Here is a 23,362-nt window from a genome sequence, read left to right on the forward strand (position 1 = left end):
GACATTGCTGGGGAAATATCATGGTTGGAATAAATTTCTCTGATTTGATCTAAGGTGATTGATTTTTTTTTTCTAAGGCAAAGCATATGGAAGGAAGCTTATGTTTGCTTCTTAAATATTGTTTATTTATGGAAAAGATGAGAAAGCAGTCTTTGTATCTTGCATATTACATAGAGAGGCAGCCTGCTGTAGTCTTCTGCCAAGCACAAATGTTAATTATATACTGGAACTCCAGATCAATGACAATTGTTTTAGTTCAGTGTCAGTGCTGCATGCACCTCTATTTCTCTAACCTTTTGAAAGATTTTGAAACATGATCTCTTCCAATTACCTTTCACACATTATAAAGTTTTCATTAGTTAAAAAAAACCCCATGTATTCTCAGTACCAATACAGGTTAAGCGACAGAGGACTATAAGACATCTCCCATGGCATTCTTTAGTTCTGTTAAATCTCTTTTTTGTTTAAGGTTACCTGAAATGAATAAACAACTTAGTGGTGGAAAGGGTTTGTTTCTGAGGAATTCTTTTACAGACAACTGAATAAAAACATTATGCTTTTTTTACCCAGCATTTAAAATTTCCATTTCCATTCAAATATGTTGCTATTTGAAAATCAGGTTTCTTCCTCCATGTGAAGAAATACAGTCTGTCTGCATTTATGGGATACAACTTCACGTCCCAGTTTGTAGTGTGGGTCAAGCAATAATGTTAATCCTAACACTCTGTAAATCTGTATGTACTAATTCACCATTTCCTAGAATATTCAAACAGATATTGTCTCAGGAGGCATAGTGTTCCTAGAACTGTATAAATACCAGACTTAAGAGAAAGGGAGCACTCTGTTCCCAGGGAGTAGGAAGGAGACAACTAATTTATAATATAATTTTCTCCATTTCCATTAGATATCTCCAGAGGCAGTTACTAACATCATATTCAGGAATAATCCATATCACCCATGTCCTTCTAAACCTAGCATGCTGTATATTCTGCATTGTCTGACAGCTCCATTGTTCAGAATGAAATCTTAACAACCAGATACAGAAAAAAAAGCATATTCTATCTGTAGCTGTCTTGGTTTGTATCAAGAGTTACAAACCTCACGGATTCCATCAACCATCTAATATACCAACTATAGGATTTTGCCATACATAGCAAAAGAATGGTGCCTACTTTTACTCTGAGGGAAGTAAGGATTCCTGAAAAGTCTAAACAGAAACACTAGGAAAATTTTTCAACTGATTTAATCGGTGACATTGATAATGGCTGATGTGTTTATTTCATATGGCAGAAGTGGAGATGGTAAAATGAGTTGATAAAATGAGTCTTAAAATTTGATGTTAAGATGGGGGCTTAAGTACCTTCTTGCTGAGACCACTGTAATTCAAGAATAGTTAGTGAACATGCAAAGAAATAGTTAGAAAGTCAAGACCTTTGAAGAAAAATCACGTAGTAGTTCATATTTTTAAAGGGAAAAAGTCTGCTTAGCAGCAATAAAATTATTCTGCCTGGTCACCTGGTCTAACCTGATATAAATTGAGTTACTTTCTAATTATGCCTTTTACTTATGCAAAGATACTAATTCCACTTCCACTTTTCTAGGCTTTTGATCACATTCTTTCTGCTATAGAAGACATTTCTGGGCAAATAGGGCATAATTATCTGAGAGACAAGTAAGTAGTAACTGACTTGGAATGTTGAAATACTGCTAGGAAGTCTTATCTGTAAATTATGACTTTTTGAGCCTGGGAGCTTAGAGACAGCAAACATGTCAATTGTAGTTTAAAAGGTTATATATAAAAGTTCAACAAGGCCAAGTGCAAGGTCTTGAACAATGGGGCAGGGCAATCCGAAAAAAAAATATAGGGTGGGTGGAGAATGCATTGATAGCAGGCCTGAGGAGAAGGGCTTGAGAGAGGTGGTTGATGCAAAGCTCAGCATGAGCCAGCAATGGCAACACTTGCAGCCCAGAAAGCCAACTCCAGTCTGGGCTGCATCAAAAGAAACGTGGCCAGCAGGTCCGGGGAGCTGTTTCTGCCCCTCTGCTCTGCTCTCATGCAGACCCCCCCTGGAGCACTGCATCCAGTAAGAAGGGCATAGAGCTGTCACTGTGAGTCCAGAGGAGAGCCAAAAAATGATCAGAGGGCTGGAGCACCTCCCCTATGAAGGCAGGATGAGAAAGTTGGGGTTGTCCAACCTGGAGAAGAGAAGGCTCCAGGGAGAGCTTTTAGCAGCCTTCCAGTACATGAAGGGGGTCTACAGGAAAGCTGGAGAAAGGGCATCTAGCGACAGGACAAGTGGTTTCAAACTGAAAGAGAGGAGATTTAGATTAGCTATTAGGAAGAAATTTTGTACAATGAGAGTTTATGGATGCCCCCCCTCCCTGGAAGTGTTCAAGGCCAAGTTGGATGGGACTGTGAAGCCTGGTCCAGTGGAAGGTGTCCCATGGCAGGTGGGCACTGGAACCAGGTGATCTTTAAGTTCCCTTCCAATCCAAAACAATCTATGATTCTATTGTTCTATAAACTGAAAATACTGGTAATATAGCAAATGTGAAAATAAAGGGGGTTTGTTCCCTACAACTGGGATAATTTCTTTTTCTTCCGTAGTTCAGATTAGGCCTTTGCAAATGTCTCAGTTCACATACAGAAATCAGCTTCTCTTAAGATCTGAGAACTGGCCATTGGCACAAGATTTAACCTAAAATGTTAATGTTGGTCCTTCGCTGTAACACTCCATCTCACTAACATTATTTATGCATAGAGACACACACAAAAAACATAAGTACAACTGTACTTGTTGCTTATGCTATGTCTAGAAACTTTATGATCAACACATCTGATAGTGATGGCAGATTGTGATTCAGATAATGTAAGCCAATTAGTTTTAAATCAACAATGAATGTTATGGCTCATTTCCATCCCTCTCTGTTGATTAATCCTGAGAGAAGTAAAATTACACTGGTGAAAAATACAGACAGCGTTTTCTGTACACATCAAAGGTTGCCATTGCGATCAGCAGACTTCCAAAATCTAGATGAATAAATGTGAAAAAAAGGCCATTAAATCTGGACATCTTTAGGAGTGTAATTTAAGATTAGACAGTTTTCTCTCCCTGGAGCTAGGTTTTTTCATAGCTGTAGTCACAGATCTGACCCACTAATATCCTGTTAACTCAACATATCAACTCCAACCCCAAAGCCATGTGGTTATATTAGTTTTCTGCAGAGTACTCCCCTAAACCTTGCTGATAAGCTTAGCTTTAGCATTATGCTTATATAACTATAAAAGCTGGAGCCAGACTGTATCTGAGCTCAAGCAATATTGCTCACTTGTCTGTACTTAGTTATAGAGACAGACTCCTCAACTTCCTTTTGCTCTTTGTTCATTTATGCAGTGAAGAATTTTCCTGAGGCATTCCAAATAAAGCACCCCCTTTTTTTTGGTCAAAATTTTTATCTTACTTTTTTGGGAATAAATCTGGGCAGGCTATATACAGGGGAATACATCACCACTTTTGAAATATTGTCTTAAAATTGAAGCTAAATATTTTGAACGTGGCAGATTAGAGTTTGACATCATAGAACCGTAGAGTGGCTTGGGTTGGAAAGGAACTTTAAAGGTCATCTACTCCAACTCCCCTGCTGTGGGCAGGGACATCTTCAAATCCATCAGGTTGCTCAGAGCTCCATACAAAATGACGATAAATGTGTCCAGGGACGAGGCTTCCACCACCTCTCTTGGCAACCTGTTACAGTGTTTTACTACTGTAATTGTAAAAAATTTCTTCTTTAGATCTAGTCTAAATCTACCTTGTCAGCAAGTAATCTCCCTGAAGGAAAAAGCTTAGTGTAGATTCATGGCTGTGTGTGTGGTTTAATGACAATTTATTTTGAGTGAGACCACTTTGAGTCTGCTCTTTGGACTGTATGAGCATGAATGTGCTGTTTCCTTAAAGAAAGAGCAGCCTATAGCATTCTTCACTGCTGTGCTCAGGTACTGCAGACTGAATTAGAGACCACTTCTCAGATGTTTTGTATAGAGACAAGGAATAATCATCAGTTGTCTAAAAAATGTTTACCAGCAAAAAGATTTAAACAATCTGAGTAAAAAGTCATACACTCAAAATCCATTGGCCAACATGGATAGAATCACTTTGAATAGTAGCATCCAAAGGTCCTCCTGCCCTTTAGAGAAAATCTTGAGGAAGGTAGATTAAATTAAAGCAGCCTTTATCTTCTGGAACCCAAATATGAAATGGCAAACATCCTACTAACAAACAAGCCTGGAAATTCTAACCCTCAGTGTACATCAGTGGTACAAGTAAGGCTCTCTGTAAGTGCTTTCGGAAGGACGCTGTTGCTGTGAACTGAATTTCTAGGCTGGCTGTCGTACCGTGCAGCTAGAGGAAAGAAGGTTCCATTCCAAAGAAGGAAAGAAGATTAAACATTTAGAATGAAGCTGTTAAATAAAACAGTGCATAATCAGAAGTGGGAAAATAAGTTATCATGTATAAAATGCCCTAGAGACTCTGAAATGGAATATTGTAATCATGGCACTCTTGCCATTGCAGTAGTGTTTGGTAAGTGAACCTATGAAATGCTTCGTGATGTCTTTTTCTTTACTTTCTTTAAATGCCAATTAAAAGCCTCAGAACTAAAAATGCTGTGAAACTAAAATTGCTTGTTGTTATTAACACTGTTTGTTTAAATTATCAGGTGGACCTATTTTGACAGGAAATTCCTCAGTAAAGTGCTGATGAGAAGGTCTGCTCAGAAATCAAGAGACCAGATCCTTAATGTTTTCCATGAACTCAACTTGAAGGATGCAATCAGCTATGTAGCTGAGGTACGTATGAACAGTTCGTCACATATTATATCTTCATTTGGGGTTTTGGTTTTGTTGCTTGATTTTATCTTTTTTTTTACTTTAAAGTTGATCCATTGCAGGAGATATCTAAAAGGAAACTATTTTCTAAACTTCTACTCTGCTTTATTTTCCTAAATGTGTTTTGAGTCTCAATATCACCTGTTTAAGCAGCTGTAGTTCTTGTTATTATGCCTGATCCTCAAGTCTGAGTTTATTGCATTTATGCCAGTGTACTTTTCTTTTGGGTTTTATGAAATAATTTTATTTCTACATTCATCACATTTAAAAAATATTATAATTCCAAAGGGATAAGGAAACTGCTGTCTTTATAAATGTGTTCAACAAACTCTGGCTGCTGCAGAATAGTGAATCTTTATGATAACAAATCCAATTTTTAAAATTTCACTTCCAAATGGTGTGGTTATAAATTCACAGCAGTGGGCTGAGATAATCTCATTCTGCCAGGTGACAGTAATACAAAAAACCTGGGAAGGGTAACTTTGATTCAATGGAGTCATAGCAACCAGACTTCAAAAATTAGGGTTAAAGCAATATACTACAGATGTCAAACACAATCACAGAATCGTCACATTAGAGAAACTAAAGATTTGCAACAGGAGAAAATTTTAAAGTTACAGCATGGAAGAAAGTTACTGGCCTTCTGCAGGAATACCATTCCCAGACTGGAGCAATGGTAGCAGACTGGGTAAGAGTTCCCAATCTTCTTTAGGATAAAACCAGTCACCTTAGTTCAAATCACCACAAATGTGCGTTGTTCATACAGTGTAGAGGAGAGTGTAAATGGAATTTTTTAGAGTCATGTTTGAAGTGATAATCTATCTATGCCTGTAATCTCCAGGTGAGCTCATTTTCACAGCTAGGTGATATAACAGTTTATTTAATTTTTTAAAAAAGAAAAAAACCCTTAACACTATCACTACAATTGATACTACTACTACTACTTCTACTAATCTCTTTTCTTTCATTGAAAATGAGGTACAGCCAGGCAGACGTCTTCCAGTGAAACATGGAATTTCAAAGATAAAATTCAGAAAATCAAACAAAATTCATAAATTATCTTTGGGTGAAAAACGGGTAGTGGTTCACAAGATAAACAAATACTTGCTCTGAAATTTGGTAAATTACTCAGTTCTCAGACCATTTCATCTCAAGAACTAATTTTCTTTCTCATGTGTCACACCTCAGAGGAAGAATATTAGATGATGATTTTGATGTTGCTGAGCATGAGACTCATGTTCATAATCACTGCTGAATCTGTTCTGTAGATTCATTACAGTATTTTTTCTCTTTACCAGATAAAAAGGGCTCTACAGATCATTAAGTGATGCAGATTTAGCCCCAGACTCTTTACTCACTAGTAATGACTGAGATTTTCAGGATAGTTCCCTTTTTCATTGTCCCTCACTGTTCATAACACAGAGAACTTGACTTTGGTTACCCTTGTCCAAATACTATTTTTGTATAATGTGTCTTGCAGAGAAATTCTATTGGTAAATGTGTACTGATCTTTAATAATGACAAAGAAATGAAAAATTCTTTTCAACATGATGCCTTCCAGTGGAAATTAGTTATGTTAATATACCTGATGAGTCATGAGTTCTGAATCCCAAAGTCAGTCCCATGTTAATATTTCCTTCAATGATAAACTAACAATTTTTCCTTGACTTCTGAATTATATCTTTGGAATAGATACCTGTGAATTACAAGCAGACATTCAAAATTAAGCTATTTCTTCCAGAAGGAGAAAAGATATGCCTCCCTCAGCTACTCTCCTTCCTTTCAAGAAACTCAGGAATTTTATACTATTTTATAAATTTTTCTTTTTTTCAGCTCTGTTGTTATGAGGCATCTGTACAATAAACAACAGGTTGAGATAGTTCTGTCTGAACCAAAATAAATTATTTACAGTTGTGAGAGAAGAACCTAAGCCAGGCAAAATGAAAATGACCCAGAACAATTGATTAGAAGCAACTTAAAATAGAGATCATAATTTCTTCTGGCTAAAATTTCCTCCACTGATTATATGGTATGATGTATGTTTGAAATATTAAATTTTATTTTAAAAGAAAGTCAGATGCACTTGGAAGAATAGGCAGGATAAGTTTACTTTTTTGTTTGTCTGAAGTTTCCTGCCTACAGAGGCTGGAGTGTACTTCTTAATGCTACTGATCTGATCCAACATGTACTACTGTAACATGTATGGAGGTTACTGCAATGAAAGGAAACATTTGTTTGATTTGCTCTATGAATATAAAAATGTAAAGAGAACACAGTACAGTTAAAGTTGAAAAAATGCAGATAAAATATCTTTCAATATTCTACAAGGGAGATTGTGTGTGTGTGTGTATTCTTTATTCCAGCTTAAAATGTTGAGCTGCTATGAGATTTCTCTCTGCTGTGATTCAAAACCATAAATGCATTTAACTCACATAACCACAACGTCACTCAAGAGCTACCTCACCAAAAGTCTAAGCAAGAAGCAGGGAAAACTGTGAAGGCAATTTCTGAGCTACTCCAGCAATTCACTTCAATGACACAAGTTTTAGAACTGAAGGCAAATCACATCTCTTCAGTCTCTCTTCATGTCAGAACCTCTTTGAAACAGTTTTTGTAGATTTCTACCACCACTTAACAATTATTTAGAGAAAATTTCGTTTTATATCTTTAAAAAAAAACCTGCTAGTGCAGTGAGGTGTCAAGTTATTGAAATCTGCTTAGATACTCCTATGTGCTTGGTTTGGAATGTGGTACAAAATAAAAGGTCTAACCCTGGAAGGGCCTGTGTAGAGAATTATATCCTTGTAAAAGTGCAAGGATATAATTTGCAAACAGATTGAAAGCTAGCCAATAACATGTCCTCTAAACCAGTTTACAGAAGTGGAATAATTTTTTCATTGGGATGTCAGTTAATGCTAAAAAACCAAAAACCAGTTTGTATTTACTACTTTAATACAGCCTCCCCTCTGCTTCTTGTGCCATTTCCATACAGCAGCCTCACAAATTATCTGCATTTTCTGATACACATATTTTCCTACGTGTTTGCAGTTCTTATATATCTTGTTTCTTTATGTGGCCAGGGAGAACGCAGAGGTTCCTTGGCATTCATACGTTCTCCAAGTACAGACAACATAGTAAATGTGGATTTCAGCAACCCACACCCAAGTACTGTGGAAACCTCTGTCTCTTATTTACTGTAAGTAATTGTGTTGGAGGTGTTTTTGCGGGTTTTTTTTTATGTATATGAAGAAAGGGAAACAGTGTTTGAAAAATTGCAAAATAATGAAATGCTTCATTCTCTAATTTTTTTTAACTTCAGTTAATCTTGTCTCCAACATAAATCAGGTAAACATACAGTTATATTGTTGTGTTTTTCACAAGAAACTTTTTTGAAGTAAAGGCTGATAAGATGTAGCAGATTTCTGCAATAGGTTTGTTTCAGTTGCCTTTTGTTCACCAACTGCTATAGACTGGGCAAGATGTCATTTCTCTCTCTGTTCCAGAAAAAGTCAGGAGAGAGGCAAGAAAAAAAATCATTCCTTTCTTCACTCTTTCATGATTCTTTCACAGATCATGTATTATATAAATGGAGAAATCAATTCTACACCTACCTGAAAGACAAAATCCTTTTACATTTCCCACTAGGTATTTGCTCACTTATGTTTATTTAACTGATTTTTACCTCTCCTTGGTTTTTTTAGTCATCTACCAATTTTCCCTTGTTCCCTGCTTTCCAGTTTTTTTCTTCTGATTTCTACTTTACTACTGGTCATATACTGTTTGTATATTGTATTCTTCTGCAGGAGAGAAAAAGCTGGACCAGTTTGCCTTGACATGCAAGCTTTAGAGCAGAGGAGGAAAAGCATCAGGGACACAGAAGACACAGTTGCTCATCACACCTTACAACAGTACCTGTATAAACCCAGGCAGGAGGTGAGAGCAGAAGGCTAGTCCAAAACATTGGACTGTTTTCTTGACTAAAACTATGAGACATTAGGAACCAAAAACTGGGAGCAAAATTCAAAAAGAAAGAAGCAATATGCAAAATCTGCACTCTTGAGGAAGATAGGCTCTTGCTGTATTATTTCTCATTTGTGAACATTCCTCTTTAGCAGTACTAGTGCCTTAGATTTCACTGGGGCCAGTGGGATGCAGAACTGGGTCCCACAGAGGTTCTGATTAAATCAGGATTAAATGGAGTGTATCAGCTGAAGTAATTGAGATATTTATTGAAAGAAGCTTACTGTTAATGACAGGCACTCTTATGTACTTAAAATTCCTGGACTTAAACCTGTTTCATGATGGAGAAAGAAAAATAGGAATTTCATTAAAGTCTTCAAACTGGATTTTGGTTCATTCTTTTTAATGGAATTGTTTAAACTGATTGAATGCTTCCAACTGTGTCTCTAAAAAAAAATAATACTGTCTTCTCTTCCTGGCCACAGCACAAACACCTGTACAGTCGACATGAGATCATGCACAGTGAAGATGAGAAACAAGACAAGGAGATTTTCCATAGGACAATGAGGAAGCGCTTAGAATCTTTCAAGAGTACCAAACTAGGAATCAACCACCCCAAGAAGCTCAATAAAATCCACAAGAGAGACCGGGGACAAAGAAGGGTAAAATACTTTCACAAGGACACAAATATAACCCCTTCTTATAGAATGGTGTGGGGAGGGTGAGGAGGACTCTGAAGGGTCCTATATCCTTCACTTACCTCTGCTCTATAGAACCTTCTATGAGGCAACTCAAGGGGCATCTTCTCACGTTTTTCTCAGTGCTTTGGGACAACCCTTCTTCTAAGAGAGTTTTTAACACTTGAAAAACAACAGACCTTGAGTAATTCTGTAACACTGTGGGGAGATGTTGCAGTGTACAGGTGGAAGGGTAGATCTATAGCATGGAGCATTCCACAAAATTTGCATGAGACTAAGAAGGAATGTATAGCATCCAAGGAGTCAAAGTTCCTTTCTTTTCCTGTGATGAATACAAATGCAGGGAGGAAACTCATGACAGCCATAATGAGTCTCAAGCAAAGATCACAAGAAATTTCAGAGTTAAGCTGCTGAATTACATTTCAAACAACATCACTTTGGTTGCTATCTGACAATGCTAGCATTTTTGGTAACTTTGTTTTTTTTCAGCGAAACAGCAATGCCATACCAAATGGAAAAATACCTTCAGAGAATCCAGTACAAGATTTTACTTTGGAGGAAAAAGGTAAAAAGACTCTTAGCCCAGTTTCATTAACTGCATTTTACCAGCTACATCATCATTAAAGCATCACTGAAAAAAATGTTATAATATACAGCAGTGAAGCTTGTCTTAAAAAGGGACTCATAGTCATAATTTATGACTCAGAGTGGGGATCTGCTTCATGCTTAAATGCAGTGTTTATGATTTAAAAGTTGTTTTTCTATGCAGGTGGATGACAAACCAAATTTAACTTTCCTTTTTACTCACATTTTCTGAATATCACATTTGCATTTTGAAAACAGAACAATGCAGTGGCTACAACATAGAACATTGAACTTCCTTTTGGATAAGCTGCCCAGAGCAACATCTGCTCACATTTCTTTCATCACATCATGATATGTCTGCCCAGGACATGGTGCCATATAAAACTCAGTAGTTTAGATGACATTTTGATACGAGTTAAAGTCCATTTGTTTAGAAGGGTCTGAGTAAGAGCTGAAGCTAAGCAAGCACAGTAGAAATGAACACATAGGCAAAGGTCAGTTTCAGTAGTGTTTCACCCTTCATGCACAAGTCTAACCTATAAGTCACCTTCTGAAGGTGACTGGCTTAGGAAGTATCCCTACCAAGAGCTGAGTTTGCATGTAAAGCCCCAGATTCTTTCATCCCATTGGCACTGATATCAGTCATAGCAAGATGAGCTGGATGTGAGTATGTTTGTTATGTAATTATGAAATGTGTCACTGAAAAATTGAAAAATGGCTTAAAAGCCACTGAAGTAACTCTTATTTGTATCCTTTCCTCTGTTTATGCATTCAACACTTTGATCTCAAAGAGAATTAGAGAGGCATTCATCTTCTCTCAAAAACTCCAATCAAAGACTTTTCTTTATGTATGTTATTTAAATAATCTTCTGAGCATTCTTTTATTTGACTGACAGGGTCAATAAAGGCTGGATGAATACATGTAATATTCAAGTTCCTTTTTGCATGGCAGGAGCTTTCCAAATAATAAGGAGGCTATTCAATGCTGTCTTGTTAAAGAACTGTTTATAGATGTCACCCTCTATTTAGAAAAAAAACTAAACAAAAAACCCCACTTCATTGGAAGACAGTCTTATTATCAGCTGTTGTAAAACTACTGCATTAAAAGCCTCAATGATCTGGCCAAGTTTGAAATCAGTCAGGATGGTAGTGCTGACCTCTGTCAAAGATGAAAATGCAGTGACAGGTCATGGTAATGGGACAACTTCTGTCAATGCATGAGCATCAGACACAAAGCACAGGAGTAGCAGTGGTGAGATGTCATAGGTTTACTTATTTCAGCCCCAGGAAAGCAAGGCAATTCTATCAGCCAAAAGCTTAGCTGGAGTGTGAAATCTCTATCATGGCACCAGATAATAATGCAAGCCAGAAGCCTGTGCTGAGTTTCTTGGTGTAGTATGGCCAGCAGATGGAAAGAGGCAATTCTGACCCTCTACTCTGCTCTTGTGAGACCTCATCTGGGGTACTGGGGTGCAGCCCTGGAGCCCTCAACACAAGAGGGATATGGACCTGCTGATGCAGATCCAGAGGAGGGCCACATCACTTGATCATCTGAGCATTTTGGTCAGAGGGCTGGAGCACCTCTTCTACAAAGACAGATGGAGGAGAGTTGGGATTGTTCAGCCTGGAGAGAAAACCTGGGGAAACCTCATAGTGGTCTTCCAAGCAGGAAAGCTTGGGAGGGACTGTTTACAAGAGCGAAAGGATGAGGGGCAATGATTCTAAACTACAGCAGGGTAGATTTAGGTTAGATATTAGGGAGAAATTATTTACTTATGAGAGTGATAAAACACTGGAACAAGTTGCCCAGAAAAGTGGTGGAGGCCCCACCCCTGGAGACATTCAATGTCAGGCTTGACAGGGCTCTGAGCAACCTGACCTAGTTGAAGTTGTCCCTTCTCTCTGCAGGGGGGTTGGGCCAGATATCCCTTCCAACCCAAAGCATTCTATGATGCTGTGGTATCTGAGCTGCAAACTTTATATACATTCCCATTTCATCGCTACGTATCTTGATTAAATTTTGCCCTTATCTAGATCCTTTTAAAAAATATATCTTTGATAACTCTGACAGCATCAAAAAAGCATGAGACAGCATTTTCCATCAGAACTGATATGAATCCCTAATCAAACTGGACTTCTTTTCCTTTTTCTTTTTTTCCAGAGTTGGAATTCTCTGAATCAGAAGAAAATAATGATTATGAAACTTCGCATCTAGGCAAAGGAGTCGATTTCCTGGCCAATGTGACAAAACAAAATTTCACAGATACTCCTAATGGTAAAAATATTAATTACTTACAGAAGTTAGTTTTCTTAAATAGAAACAGTAGAGAAGCAGCTGAATCAGCCTGATTTTGCTTTTTGTTTTGATTTGATTTGACGTGCTCTATTAGAAAATATATTTGCCTAATACCAATGTTAATAGACAAGAAGCAGGATTTCTCCTCTTAAATTCACAGCTCCCTCAGTCCTCACATGGTTGTGGAAGTCAATGAAAAGAGCATATTTGCAGCATTCTGAAAGGCTCAGAATGTCAGACTGAAAATATATTACCTTATAAAGAGAAATTATATGATTTATAAGGTTTTAAAATTTAGTATTTCTCTTTTGCACTTTTGTATTTGAATTTTCAGTGTGCCACTGTATGCTTTGTCATGCATACTATGAAGAAAAATACTTGGTTTTGTACTGCTTCAGATGACATGCATCAGCCTTTTCACTGTTCCATGACAAATTCTGTGTTCGAGAACATCTAAACACGTACAGAAATAAATCCAGAAATAAGTGGGTGGCAAGTTACAGATGTAGTCTAATTTTTAAAATGTCTTTTTTCTGTTCAAACACTTCAAACTTATTAGCTGTATCAAAAGGCTCCTGTGACTTACTTTTGACTGGTCTGTGGCCTGCTTTAGCTCCCTCATACACGTCATTCCTTTATAAAGTTGTGTGGCTTATGCCTTCGTGCTTTTTTTTCAATATTTTGTTTCTTTTTCATAGATTTGATTTGGACTTTCTGCAGTTATTTTATAGGATTATTTACTTTGCTTAAAGTTCAATGACTGACTAGTTTTATAGATTTTTATTTTTTGTCTCCAGATATCCCAAACATAACTCTGTATTGGATATAATATCCCATTTTTTTCTTTAACAGAAATACAAACTGACTAGCACTAACCAAGGAAGAAGGAGAAACCTGTATGTGTATAATAGGCTGTGTATTGGCCTATTTTTTACTCTGTACAGCCATTCTCCTTTTACAAAGCATCTTGATGTATCACGAAGAAATTATTTCGATTAATCATATTTGTCACCCATTAACTTTATCTAGGAATTGATAACCCAGTGTTTTCAGCTGATGATGATCAAAGCATCTACATGAACTTCTCACCGTGGTTATCTGGAGAAGATACCGTGGCACCATCCCAAAGGGCCCGAGTGCAGATCCCATACTCTCCAAACAACTTCAGGCGTCTCGCTCCATTCCGGCTCAGCAATAAATCCATAGATTCCTTCCTCTTAGCAGATGGCCCAGAGGACCGACCCAGATCTTTTCTCCCAGAATCAACACATATGTAATAATTTTTAAAATACTGTCACCTTTATTTTCAATCAGAGTTCCTCTCGCCTGAAAACTCTACTTACTTTTCTGGTTTTTCCTCATCCCAGAGGATTCCCTCCTGATTTCCTGATTTTGTATTCTTTCCTCTGTTTATGCTTTCCTTTCCTTCCTGATTTCTTTGTACAACTGAATGTCTTCTATTTTCTTCCAGCTTGAATAACAAAACATCTTTCTACTTTCCTTCTACAGAAGAGCTGTTCAGCTATTTGGGATCCATTGCCTTGATGTTTCTACAGCAGATAAGGGTCCTGCCCTTTATTTTGGCTTGGATACTTTGAATGCCAAGAAAAGAGTATTTCAACTCTCAGAATATTGTGCAGCCATTTTCAGGAGGCTCTAGGTTTCTTGATTAGTCAGTTCTAGCTAAGAAAAACTGTACCTGATTTCCCTGACAGGAATTGGGTAGTTCTGATTCAATCCCGTTAAAGAGTGATTGATCTTCCAAGTAACATTGTCACTCTGATCTGCAGAGGTAAACAGAGTAGTCTGAAGCCCCAGAGAAACAGTCCAGTTGCTGATAGCTAAGGATATGATTTTCCCATAAAAGGTCAGATGAGTTATTTAACTCATTGGACTTTACTGCCTTTATGTATGCAATAGAAGCAGCATGGCCAGACCAGCAATGAGCTGGACTAAGTCTGGCATTCTTAGCATGACTAGAACATTTTTTTGACTTTACAAAACCAGTCCTGAACATTTGTTCAATTTATCCAATGCCAAGGAAGGAAAAATGGTCCCACTGCTGGAATACAAGTACTCCAAGACCCCCCTGATGTCATCATTAAATTGCACAAGAAAGGGTTTTACAAAGCAGCATGCTTACTAGAATTCAGCAGAGTTCCCTTGCACAAGTAGAGTTAATTACACAATTAAAAGCAAGATGGTGGAGAAGCAGAATTTCAGTTTTGATTAGAGCTTTATCATTAAAGTGTGAGTGTATCTTAACCCATACCGTATTCTGAAATTAGAAAAATTCTTAGCTTTCTTGTGTTGTGAATAACTTCATGCTTCTAATGTGTTAGAAGCTTAAAATTAAACTAACTCTGGGTTTGAATTACTATCCTAATTGCTTTTTAATTCTCACTGTGTGGAAATTTTTCACACCATAAAAAGCAGCCTTCACTTCTACAATATACACAGTGCAGTAAATGAGGTGGGTCAGGTCACAGTTCAGACATCATAATTGAATGAAGCATAGGGCAATGCATGGATTATGCAATAAAATGCAATAGTCAGTTTCATCATTCATTCACCTTTGTGTAATCCATGATTACAGATGTATGGCCAAGTGTCCTCTGTGCATCAGTGACAGAATGTGATAATTTGAAAGTACATCTGTGGTTACTTGATGTATCTTGTTTAAACGAAGACCTCAGGATAAGAATAAATTATGGTAATTTTGATTTGAGAAGAACTTCATAACCTTCCGAAAAGAAATAGAAAAAGAAGTTTAACTTTTCTTCTGTTTCAGCTTCTGTCCCTGCAGAAGATGTGCTAGTTCAAGTGTAATTACAGGAAGCACATGGCTTCCTTTACTGAAGTGTCCCGTAGGCCTGTGACTGGTTGTAGTACTCAGTTCCTTACTCGTGTATTTTTTATTATTTTTCAATAATCAAAATGAACGCTATATTAATTATAGTATTGGGAATTAAATTCCAATATCCTCATTGGAAACTTGACCAATGCACAGCATTTCAAAACAAAAACTTCTTGACACTCACACATTGAAATTCTCTTCCTTTTTTTTTTCTACTGAGAACACTGTCATAAAATATTAACATATGATTTGCTGAACATTTTCTTGCTAACTTTTGTTCTTTTCCTCTATACTATTGCCTTATTTATAAATTACTTTGTTATTAGCCACTCTTATGTATACATTGTTGTGCAGGTAACTTTGACATATCAAAATCACTGAGTTTTGACTGCTGTTTTTTTTTAGATGAGTTCCTGGAAAATGAGATTTCCCAAGCTAATAAGCTTAGACCTTGATTACTCTCTGAAACAGTCCTCTGAATTACATCCTTAACAAAATTCTCCTAATAAGATGATACTGAAATTTCAATTAAAAGGTTTTAAAAACCAATTTAAATTGAAAGCCAAGAGTGGAAATATGAAATTTCTCTACATAGCCTAAAGTATCTAGAAAACTGATCACAGGCTATGGTCAATAAGAATTTGACTCCCTGGTGGTATTCTCTACTTCTTCATTGAAAGAGCATGACTTCTTTCAAAAGTTTCTGAAAGACTTCCTTGCTGAGTACCAGACTAAATGTTTCAAGATAAAGATCCATCTTAATGACTGAATGATGGCTCTTTCTCTCAAATATTTGAAACAGGCAGTTGTTCATCATAAAGACTGAATTAAGTTTTAACTGATATTCAGGCAAAGATAAGACATTTAATAAAATCCCTTTAGGCAAGATAGAAATTGGCACATGGTTCCCCATCAAACAAAGCCCCCTTAAAGCACTCACTTACAGACTTTGAGAAAAAACAGCCAAAAACAAAGCCTAATAGGCAGCATACTGATATAGAAAGTATTACAAATATTTTTCTTTAATTTTGCTGTCTAGGTGATATGGACCATTATGTTGAAATGACAGAATACTCCTCCTCAGATGACCAGCTAAATCAAAATCAAAATCCCCTCCACTTCTTCCCATCTTGTCTCCAAATGCCGTGGACACAAAACTATTCCTCACTGGAAGACAGAGGAGATGTATCTCTTTCTACTGTCTCTGAGTATATAGCTTCTTGTGACCCAAACGTACCTGATCTCTTCTGGGAAGCAAGTACAGATACAAATAATAAAGAGACAGTAAACTCGGGTTATTGTTCTGAAGTCAGCTTCAAGTCAGAGAATTCACAAGAAGAGAATCCTCTACTTACATTTGAAGGGCTGGAAGACTCTTATATGAAGGAGCCCCAAGAGAAGAAAATATTGCTTGATGTACAAGGAAATTATAGATCTGCTGCAGCCAGACGTGTACAAAGCCGACGTTCTTTTCACAGGCCAAAACCTCAGCAACACCCGAAGCTTCAGAAGTTGGCATCTCTTCCAGCATCTTGCTATATCCCTCCACATTCTTTGGAACAGGAGGAAACACAGTTATGAGCCAGGACTTACTTAAAAGGAGAAGATGAGGGAGAATAACATGAACAAAGGGCTTCTGCAAAAATAGAGCAACCTATTGCTTCACGGGATCTGCTCTGCAATGATTTCAGATGGAAAGAGAGTGGGGTTCAATGATGTCAGAAACACTGGAGCTATTATGCTGCACTTAAAAATTTAAGTTCTCATTCATACTGAAAGGATGCATAGTGAAGGGGAAGGAAGCCTCCTTGTAATTTTTTCATGTAGACTGGTACAAAAAAAATCAATATTATTTTTGGAGCGCTAAATCAATAATGTTTTCAAATGGCTAATACTTGTTTTACATGGAAATGGTTAATTATACCATTATGCCATAAATAGACTTCAAAAAATAGTCTGCAATTGCTGCTTCAGTAATGGAGTTCATTATTTATGATGTATGAAATCAATGTAGAAGCCAATGGTTAATCTATTGTCTGCTAAGTCTACTCTGATAGAAGCAAATCAGTGCCTTTTATAAATGCAAGCAAAAGAAAAATATTTTCCCACTCTTGAATATTTGTGTCATTGAGTAATTGCAGGATATTTACCCTGGTGGAAAACTTCACAGGGAATGTCCTGTCACCTTGAAATTTAATCAAGGACTCCAGGAAGGCCATTTCCTTCCTTCACCTTCATTTATTTTACACAGTAGCACTGGAATGAAAGAACATCCAGAATTAATTCAGAATTCTAGTTTATGTGGACACAAGCAATTAATTTTATGTTCTTTATTAATCTGCTCTATTTTAAATAGTCTCACTCAGACCTGTAAATATTTGTCATTTTTACTGCTGCTTTGGAAGATACCTTCCAAATACTCTGTTAGGTTATCTTGTTAATTTATAAATCACTTTCAATAGCTTATCAGAATAATGGTGTCTCAGATACTATCTTATGTTTTGCCACATGGATTAAGTGTCACAATGACTCAGGACTTTGACAGTTCAAAGTACTGTGCAGAGGTAGTTTGGCCAGTGTGTATGTACATACATGTTTGTGTTAGGAGCTTCCTTTATTTTTTTTTATCCCCTGTTTTCTGTTGAATGATAGTAGTTATGATTGCACTAAACACCTATTGTGTATGAATCTGATCTATATCACCTTGAAGACAGCTGGAGAAACCATTGAAAACCAACACAGATGAAGTCTAAATAAAATTGAAAACTCTGAGAGCTCTCTTGGATGTATAATTCTACATGCCTGTGTATAGCCTTCTGGCCTAGCTGTGTTTTGCCTTGAATGATTCCAGTCCTGAAATCTTGGCTTGAAGTCTTCAGTAGTAGAAGTTGAAAAGGTTCAATTACATCAATAGAAGAGTGCTTAGCCACTTCTATGATCTGAATGTGTACCTTATTTCTATTTGATATCAAAGAATCACAGAATTGCTCTGGTTGGAAAAGAACTTTAAGATCACTGAGTTCCACCATAATCTAACTCTACCAACCACTGACCTAGCTCTACCAAGTCCAGTGCTTAAACCATGTCCCTAAGCACCACATCTACATGTCTTCTGAACACCTCCAGGGATGGTGATTCCACCACCAGCCTATTCCAGTACTTAATTACCCTTTCAGTGAAGAAGTTGTTTCTAATATCCAGTATCTAATATCCTCCTCTGGCAAAACTTGAGACCATTTCCTCTTGTCCTGTTGCTTGTTAATGGGGAGAAGAGACTGACCTCTCCCTTGCCACATCCTCCTTCCAGGTAGTTCTAGAGAGCAATAAGCCCCCCCCCCCCCCCCTCCCCCTTTAGCCTCTCTTTCTCTAGGATAAAAAAACCCCAGTTCCCTCAGATGCTTCTCATAAGATTCATTCTCTACACCCTTCACCAGCTTCTCTGCACTCACTCCAGCACCTTCATGTCTTTCTTTTAGTGAGCAGCCCAAAACTTTATTAGAGGAGTGGCCTCACTAATGCCCAGTACAATCACTTTCCTAGTCCTAGTGGTCACACTATTTCTGCTGCGGGCCAGGATGCTGTTGGCCTTCTTGGCCACCTGAGCAGACTACTTTTGACTACTACTGTGTCGACCAGCACGCCCAGATGCTTTTCCACTGGGCAGCTTTCAAGCCACCCTTCGCCAAGCCTGTTGCATCACATAGGGTTATTTTGGCCCCAGTGATGGACCCAACACTTGGCCTTGTTGAATCTCATACAGTTGGCCTCCACTCATTGATCTTCCCTGTCCAAATCTCATTGTAGAGCATTCCTACCTTCAAGGAAGATCAACACTCTCTCCCAACTTGGCATCACCTGCAAACTTACTGAGAGTGTATTCGATCCCCTCACCCATATCATTGATAAAGATTTTAAAGAGAACTGGCCCAAACACTGATCCCTGTAAAATCAGATTGATTTATCTCCATTCACCAGAACTCTCTGGGCCCAGACAGCCTGCCAGTTTTTACCCAGCAAAGAGTATACCTGTCTGGGCTATACATAGCCAGTTTGTCCAGGAGAATCCTTTGGCAAACAGTGTCAAAGGCTTTACAAAGGTCCAGGTAAAGAGCATCCACCGCCTCTCCCTTATCCACTAAATGGGTCACCTTGTCATAGAAGGAGATCAGGTTCATCAAGCAAGACCTGCTCTTCATGAACCCATGCTGACCAGGCCTGATCCTGCAGCTTGTTCTGCACATAATGGCATTCAACATGATCTGGTCCACAACCTTTCCCAGCTCTGAGGTCAGACTAAGAGGCCTGTAGTTCCCTGGATCCTCCTTTTTGGCCCTTTTTGTAGGTGGGCCAATATCCAGTCTACAGAGAACAAATCACAGAATCATTGGAGGTACAAGGGACCTCTAGAGATATATAGATCAACCCCCCTGCTAAAGAAGAATTGTCTAGAGTACATTACACAGGATTGCATCCAGGCAGGTTTTTAGTATCTCCAGAGAAGGACACTCCACAACCTCCCTCGGTAACCTGTTTCAGTTCTTTGTCACCCTCACAATAAAGAAGTTTTTTCTCATGTCTAGCTGGAAATTCATGTATTCCAGCTTGTGCCCATTGCCCCTCATCCTCTTGCTGGGCACTACTGAAAAGAGTCTGTCTCCATCTTCTTTACCCTCACCCTTCAGATATTTATAGACATTAATAAGATCTCCTTTCAGTCTTCTCCAGACTAAACAATCCTAGCTCTCTCAACCTTCCTTCGTAAGAGCGATGCTTCAGTCATCTTCATTGCCATCTGTTGGACTCTCTAGTAATTCCCTCTCTTGAACTGGGGAGCCCAGAATTGGGCACACTATTCCAGATGTGACCTCACTAGGGCAGAATAGGGGAGAGGATAACATCATCCCTGGACCTGCTGGCCATACTTTTCCTAATACATCTCAGGATACCATTGGCCTGCTTGGCCCCAGGGGCACATTGCTGGCTCATAGTTAATTTACTGTCTACCACCTCTTCAAGATCCTTCTCCTTAGGGCTTCTTTCCAGCAGGTCAACTCCTTAACTATATGGATGCATGGAATTGTTCTGCTCCAGGCACAGGACCCTACATTTGCCCTTGTTGAATCTCATTAGGTTCGTCTTTGCCCAACTCTACAGCCTGTCCAGGTGACACTGGATAGCAACACAGACTTCTGGTGTGTCAGCCACTCCTTCCAGTTTTGTATGATCAGCACACTTGCTGAGGATACACTCTATTCCCTCATCCAGGTGACTGCTGTATGTATTCAATGAGACTGGACCCAGTACAGACCCCTGAGGAACATCACTGGCTATAGGCCTCCAACTCATCCCTTCTCCACTGATCATGATCCTCTGAGCACTGTCACTCAACCATCTCTCAGTCACCTCACTGTCCACTCATCTAACTCACAGTTCCTAAGTTTCTCAATGAGCATGTTATAGGAGATAGTGTCAACAGCTTTGCTGAACCACTTTTGACAACCACTGCTCTCCCTTCATCTAACCACCCAGTTACAACATCACCAAAAGCTACTTGATTTGTCAAGCATGGTTTACCCTTGGTAAATCCACCTTGACTACTCCAAATAACTTTCTTTTCTTCCACATGTTTAGAAATTACATCCAGAATGATTTATTCCATCACCTTTCCAGGGATTGGGGTGAGACTAACCAGTCCATAATTTCCTGGGTCATGCTTCTTGCCCTTTTTGAAGACTAGAGTGATACTGGTCTTCCTCCAGTCCCAGGGACCACTCCTGTTGTCCATGACCTTTCAGAGATGATGGAGAGTGGGCAAGCAATAACATCTTCCAGTTCTCCCAGCACTCATGGGGGCATTCAGTTGAGACCCACAGATTTATGTATGTCCTGCTTGGTTGAGTGGTCTCTAACCTGTTGCTCTATTGAGGAAATCTTCCTCTCTCCCAACATTTTCTCTTACCTCTGGGGTCTGAGATTCTTGAGAGCCAGCTTTAGCAGTGAAGACCAGAGGAACATTCAGTAACTCTGCCTTCTCTGTATCTTCTACCACTAGAGCACCCACTTCACTCATCAGTGGGCCTACATTTTCCCTACCCCTCCTTTTTCTATTGATATACTGAAAAAACTTCTTTCTGTTGTCTTTAACTGGAGTAGCCAAGTTGAATTCCAATTGGGCTTTTTCCCTTCTAATTTTCCCCCTGCATAGCTTTACTATGTCTTTGAAGTCCTTATAATTTGCCTGTCCCATTTTCCAAAGGCCACAAACAAACTTTTCTTTTGTTTCTAAGTCCCAGCCACAGCTCCCTATATTCAGCCAAGCTAGTCTTTTTCCCTGTCTGCTCATCTTCTGGGACATGGGGATGATCTGCTTCTGTGACTTTTAAGATTTTCTCCTTGAAGTATGAACAGCCTTCCTGGGCCCCTTTGCCCTTCAGGACTGTCTTCCAGGGGACACCCTTAGTCATGCTCCAAAGCAGGCCAAAACCTGACCTCCAGAAGTTCAAGGTGGCAGTTCTGCTGACTGTCCACTTCTCCAAGAACTGAAAACTCCCATGATCAATATGAGGCCCAAGATGGCCTCCAACCTTTACACCCCTCACAAGACCTCTGTTAACAAGCAACAGAGAGATTTCCCTGTTGGGTCCAGGAAGATATCTTCCACAAACTATAGGAACCTCCAGGTCTGTTCCTTCTCTGCTATGTTGTATTTCCAGCAGACATCTAGGAAGTTGAAGTCTCCCACAAGAAGAAGGGTTAGCAATAAAAATATCTCTCCCAGTTGCTTATAAAATGAGAAGTCCCCAGTTAAATGTAAATGATGGAAAGTGGCCTGACTTTTGCCACCTCCCTCAGTACTCTTCGGCTGATCCCATCTGGCCCCCATAGACTTGCATATGTCCAAGTGGTTGCAGCTGGTCACTAACCATCTCATCTTGGACTCTATAGGCTTCAAACTGCTCCCCATTCCCATCTTCTAGTTCACATCTGGGTACCCAGCAAATAACTGGTCCTACTAATAAAGACTCAGGCAAAGAAGGCATTAAGTACTCCTCAGCCTTCACCATGATCACTATTTCTCCCTCTGCATCCAATAAAGTACACAGATTCTCTCTAGTCCTCCTTTTGTTGCTAAGAGATTTGTAGAAGCATGCAACCTTTGACAGTTGCAGCCAGATTGATTTCAAGCTTGGCTTTAGCCCTTCTGATTCTCTCCCTACGTAGCATCACAACATTTTTGTAGTCATCCTGAGTGGCCTCCCCCTTTTTCTAAAGGCTGTAACTCCCCTTCTTTCCCTGAGTTGCAGCCAGATCTCTTTATTCAGCCAGGCTGGCCTTCTTCCCTACCAGCTTCTCTTTCAGCAAAGAGGAGAGCCCCCTCATGTGCCTTTCAGACAGATCAGACTTCCTGGACTCCTTTGCCCTTCAGAACTGCCTCCCAAGGGACTCTGTCAACCACATCAGTGCAAATGATATGATATTTTCAAATGAAACCATTTGCAAATGAGCTAAGACACTTTAAGGGGGCTATTTGAATTTGTTCCTGGATTTATTGCTTCACTGGATCCAGTGAAGGCTTTAGTTGGTAAATTTTATTTTATCTGCAGGCATTACTGGTTGTTTCACTCTTCCTAGCAAGATTTTGAACAGGTTCTTGGTGATACTGTGTCAGATGTCAAACTTGAGATTTACCCAGACACCTTAAAAAAAGTGGAGCAAAATGTGAAAATTTGTGCCTACATCTTCTCCCTATCTTTGTCCTCTTTGCTCAAATTGTTTATTATACTCATGCAAATTGCAGAGATATAGTGGCAAATATCAGATACAAACCTAGATAGATACATAATATATGCCTTTAGAAACTAGATTCAGAGTACTGATTCTTTTGGTATCAACCCACAAGCAGCTGACTGTTCACAGTCATCTCAGACAGTGATTGAAATCCTTGTCCCTAATTGCAAAGCTTCATCATCCAGAGCTAGTTCTGTAGTGAGGGTCATGAGAAATAACAATGTCACCAGTAGGGTTGTTAATTTTAAAACTCAAAAATGTAAATACATTTCTTTTGTGAACTAAGTATATAA

At 38.6% G+C, this 23,362-nt stretch overlaps 1 protein-coding gene across 1 annotated transcript in view; it reads left to right on the forward strand.

The window, feature by feature from the left end:
- Window positions 1–13,701, forward strand: part of SLC9A3 (solute carrier family 9 member A3) — a 49,788-nt gene extending 36,087 nt beyond the window's left edge. Inside the window, exons 9-16 of the mRNA XM_008502493.2 lie at window positions 1,602–1,672; window positions 4,717–4,846; window positions 7,966–8,081; window positions 8,689–8,818; window positions 9,331–9,507; window positions 10,033–10,108; window positions 12,290–12,403; window positions 13,454–13,701. Coding sequence (XP_008500715.1) covers window positions 1,602–1,672; window positions 4,717–4,846; window positions 7,966–8,081; window positions 8,689–8,818; window positions 9,331–9,507; window positions 10,033–10,108; window positions 12,290–12,403; window positions 13,454–13,701 — 1,062 coding nt within the window. The remainder of the gene's footprint in view (window positions 1–1,601; window positions 1,673–4,716; window positions 4,847–7,965; window positions 8,082–8,688; window positions 8,819–9,330; window positions 9,508–10,032; window positions 10,109–12,289; window positions 12,404–13,453) is intronic.
- Window positions 13,702–23,362: the final 9,661 nt, after the last annotated feature.

The sequence above is a fragment of the Calypte anna genome, chromosome 2 (genome assembly GCF_003957555.1).
Source record: "Calypte anna isolate BGI_N300 chromosome 2, bCalAnn1_v1.p, whole genome shotgun sequence".
NCBI lineage: Eukaryota > Metazoa > Chordata > Aves > Apodiformes > Trochilidae > Calypte > Calypte anna.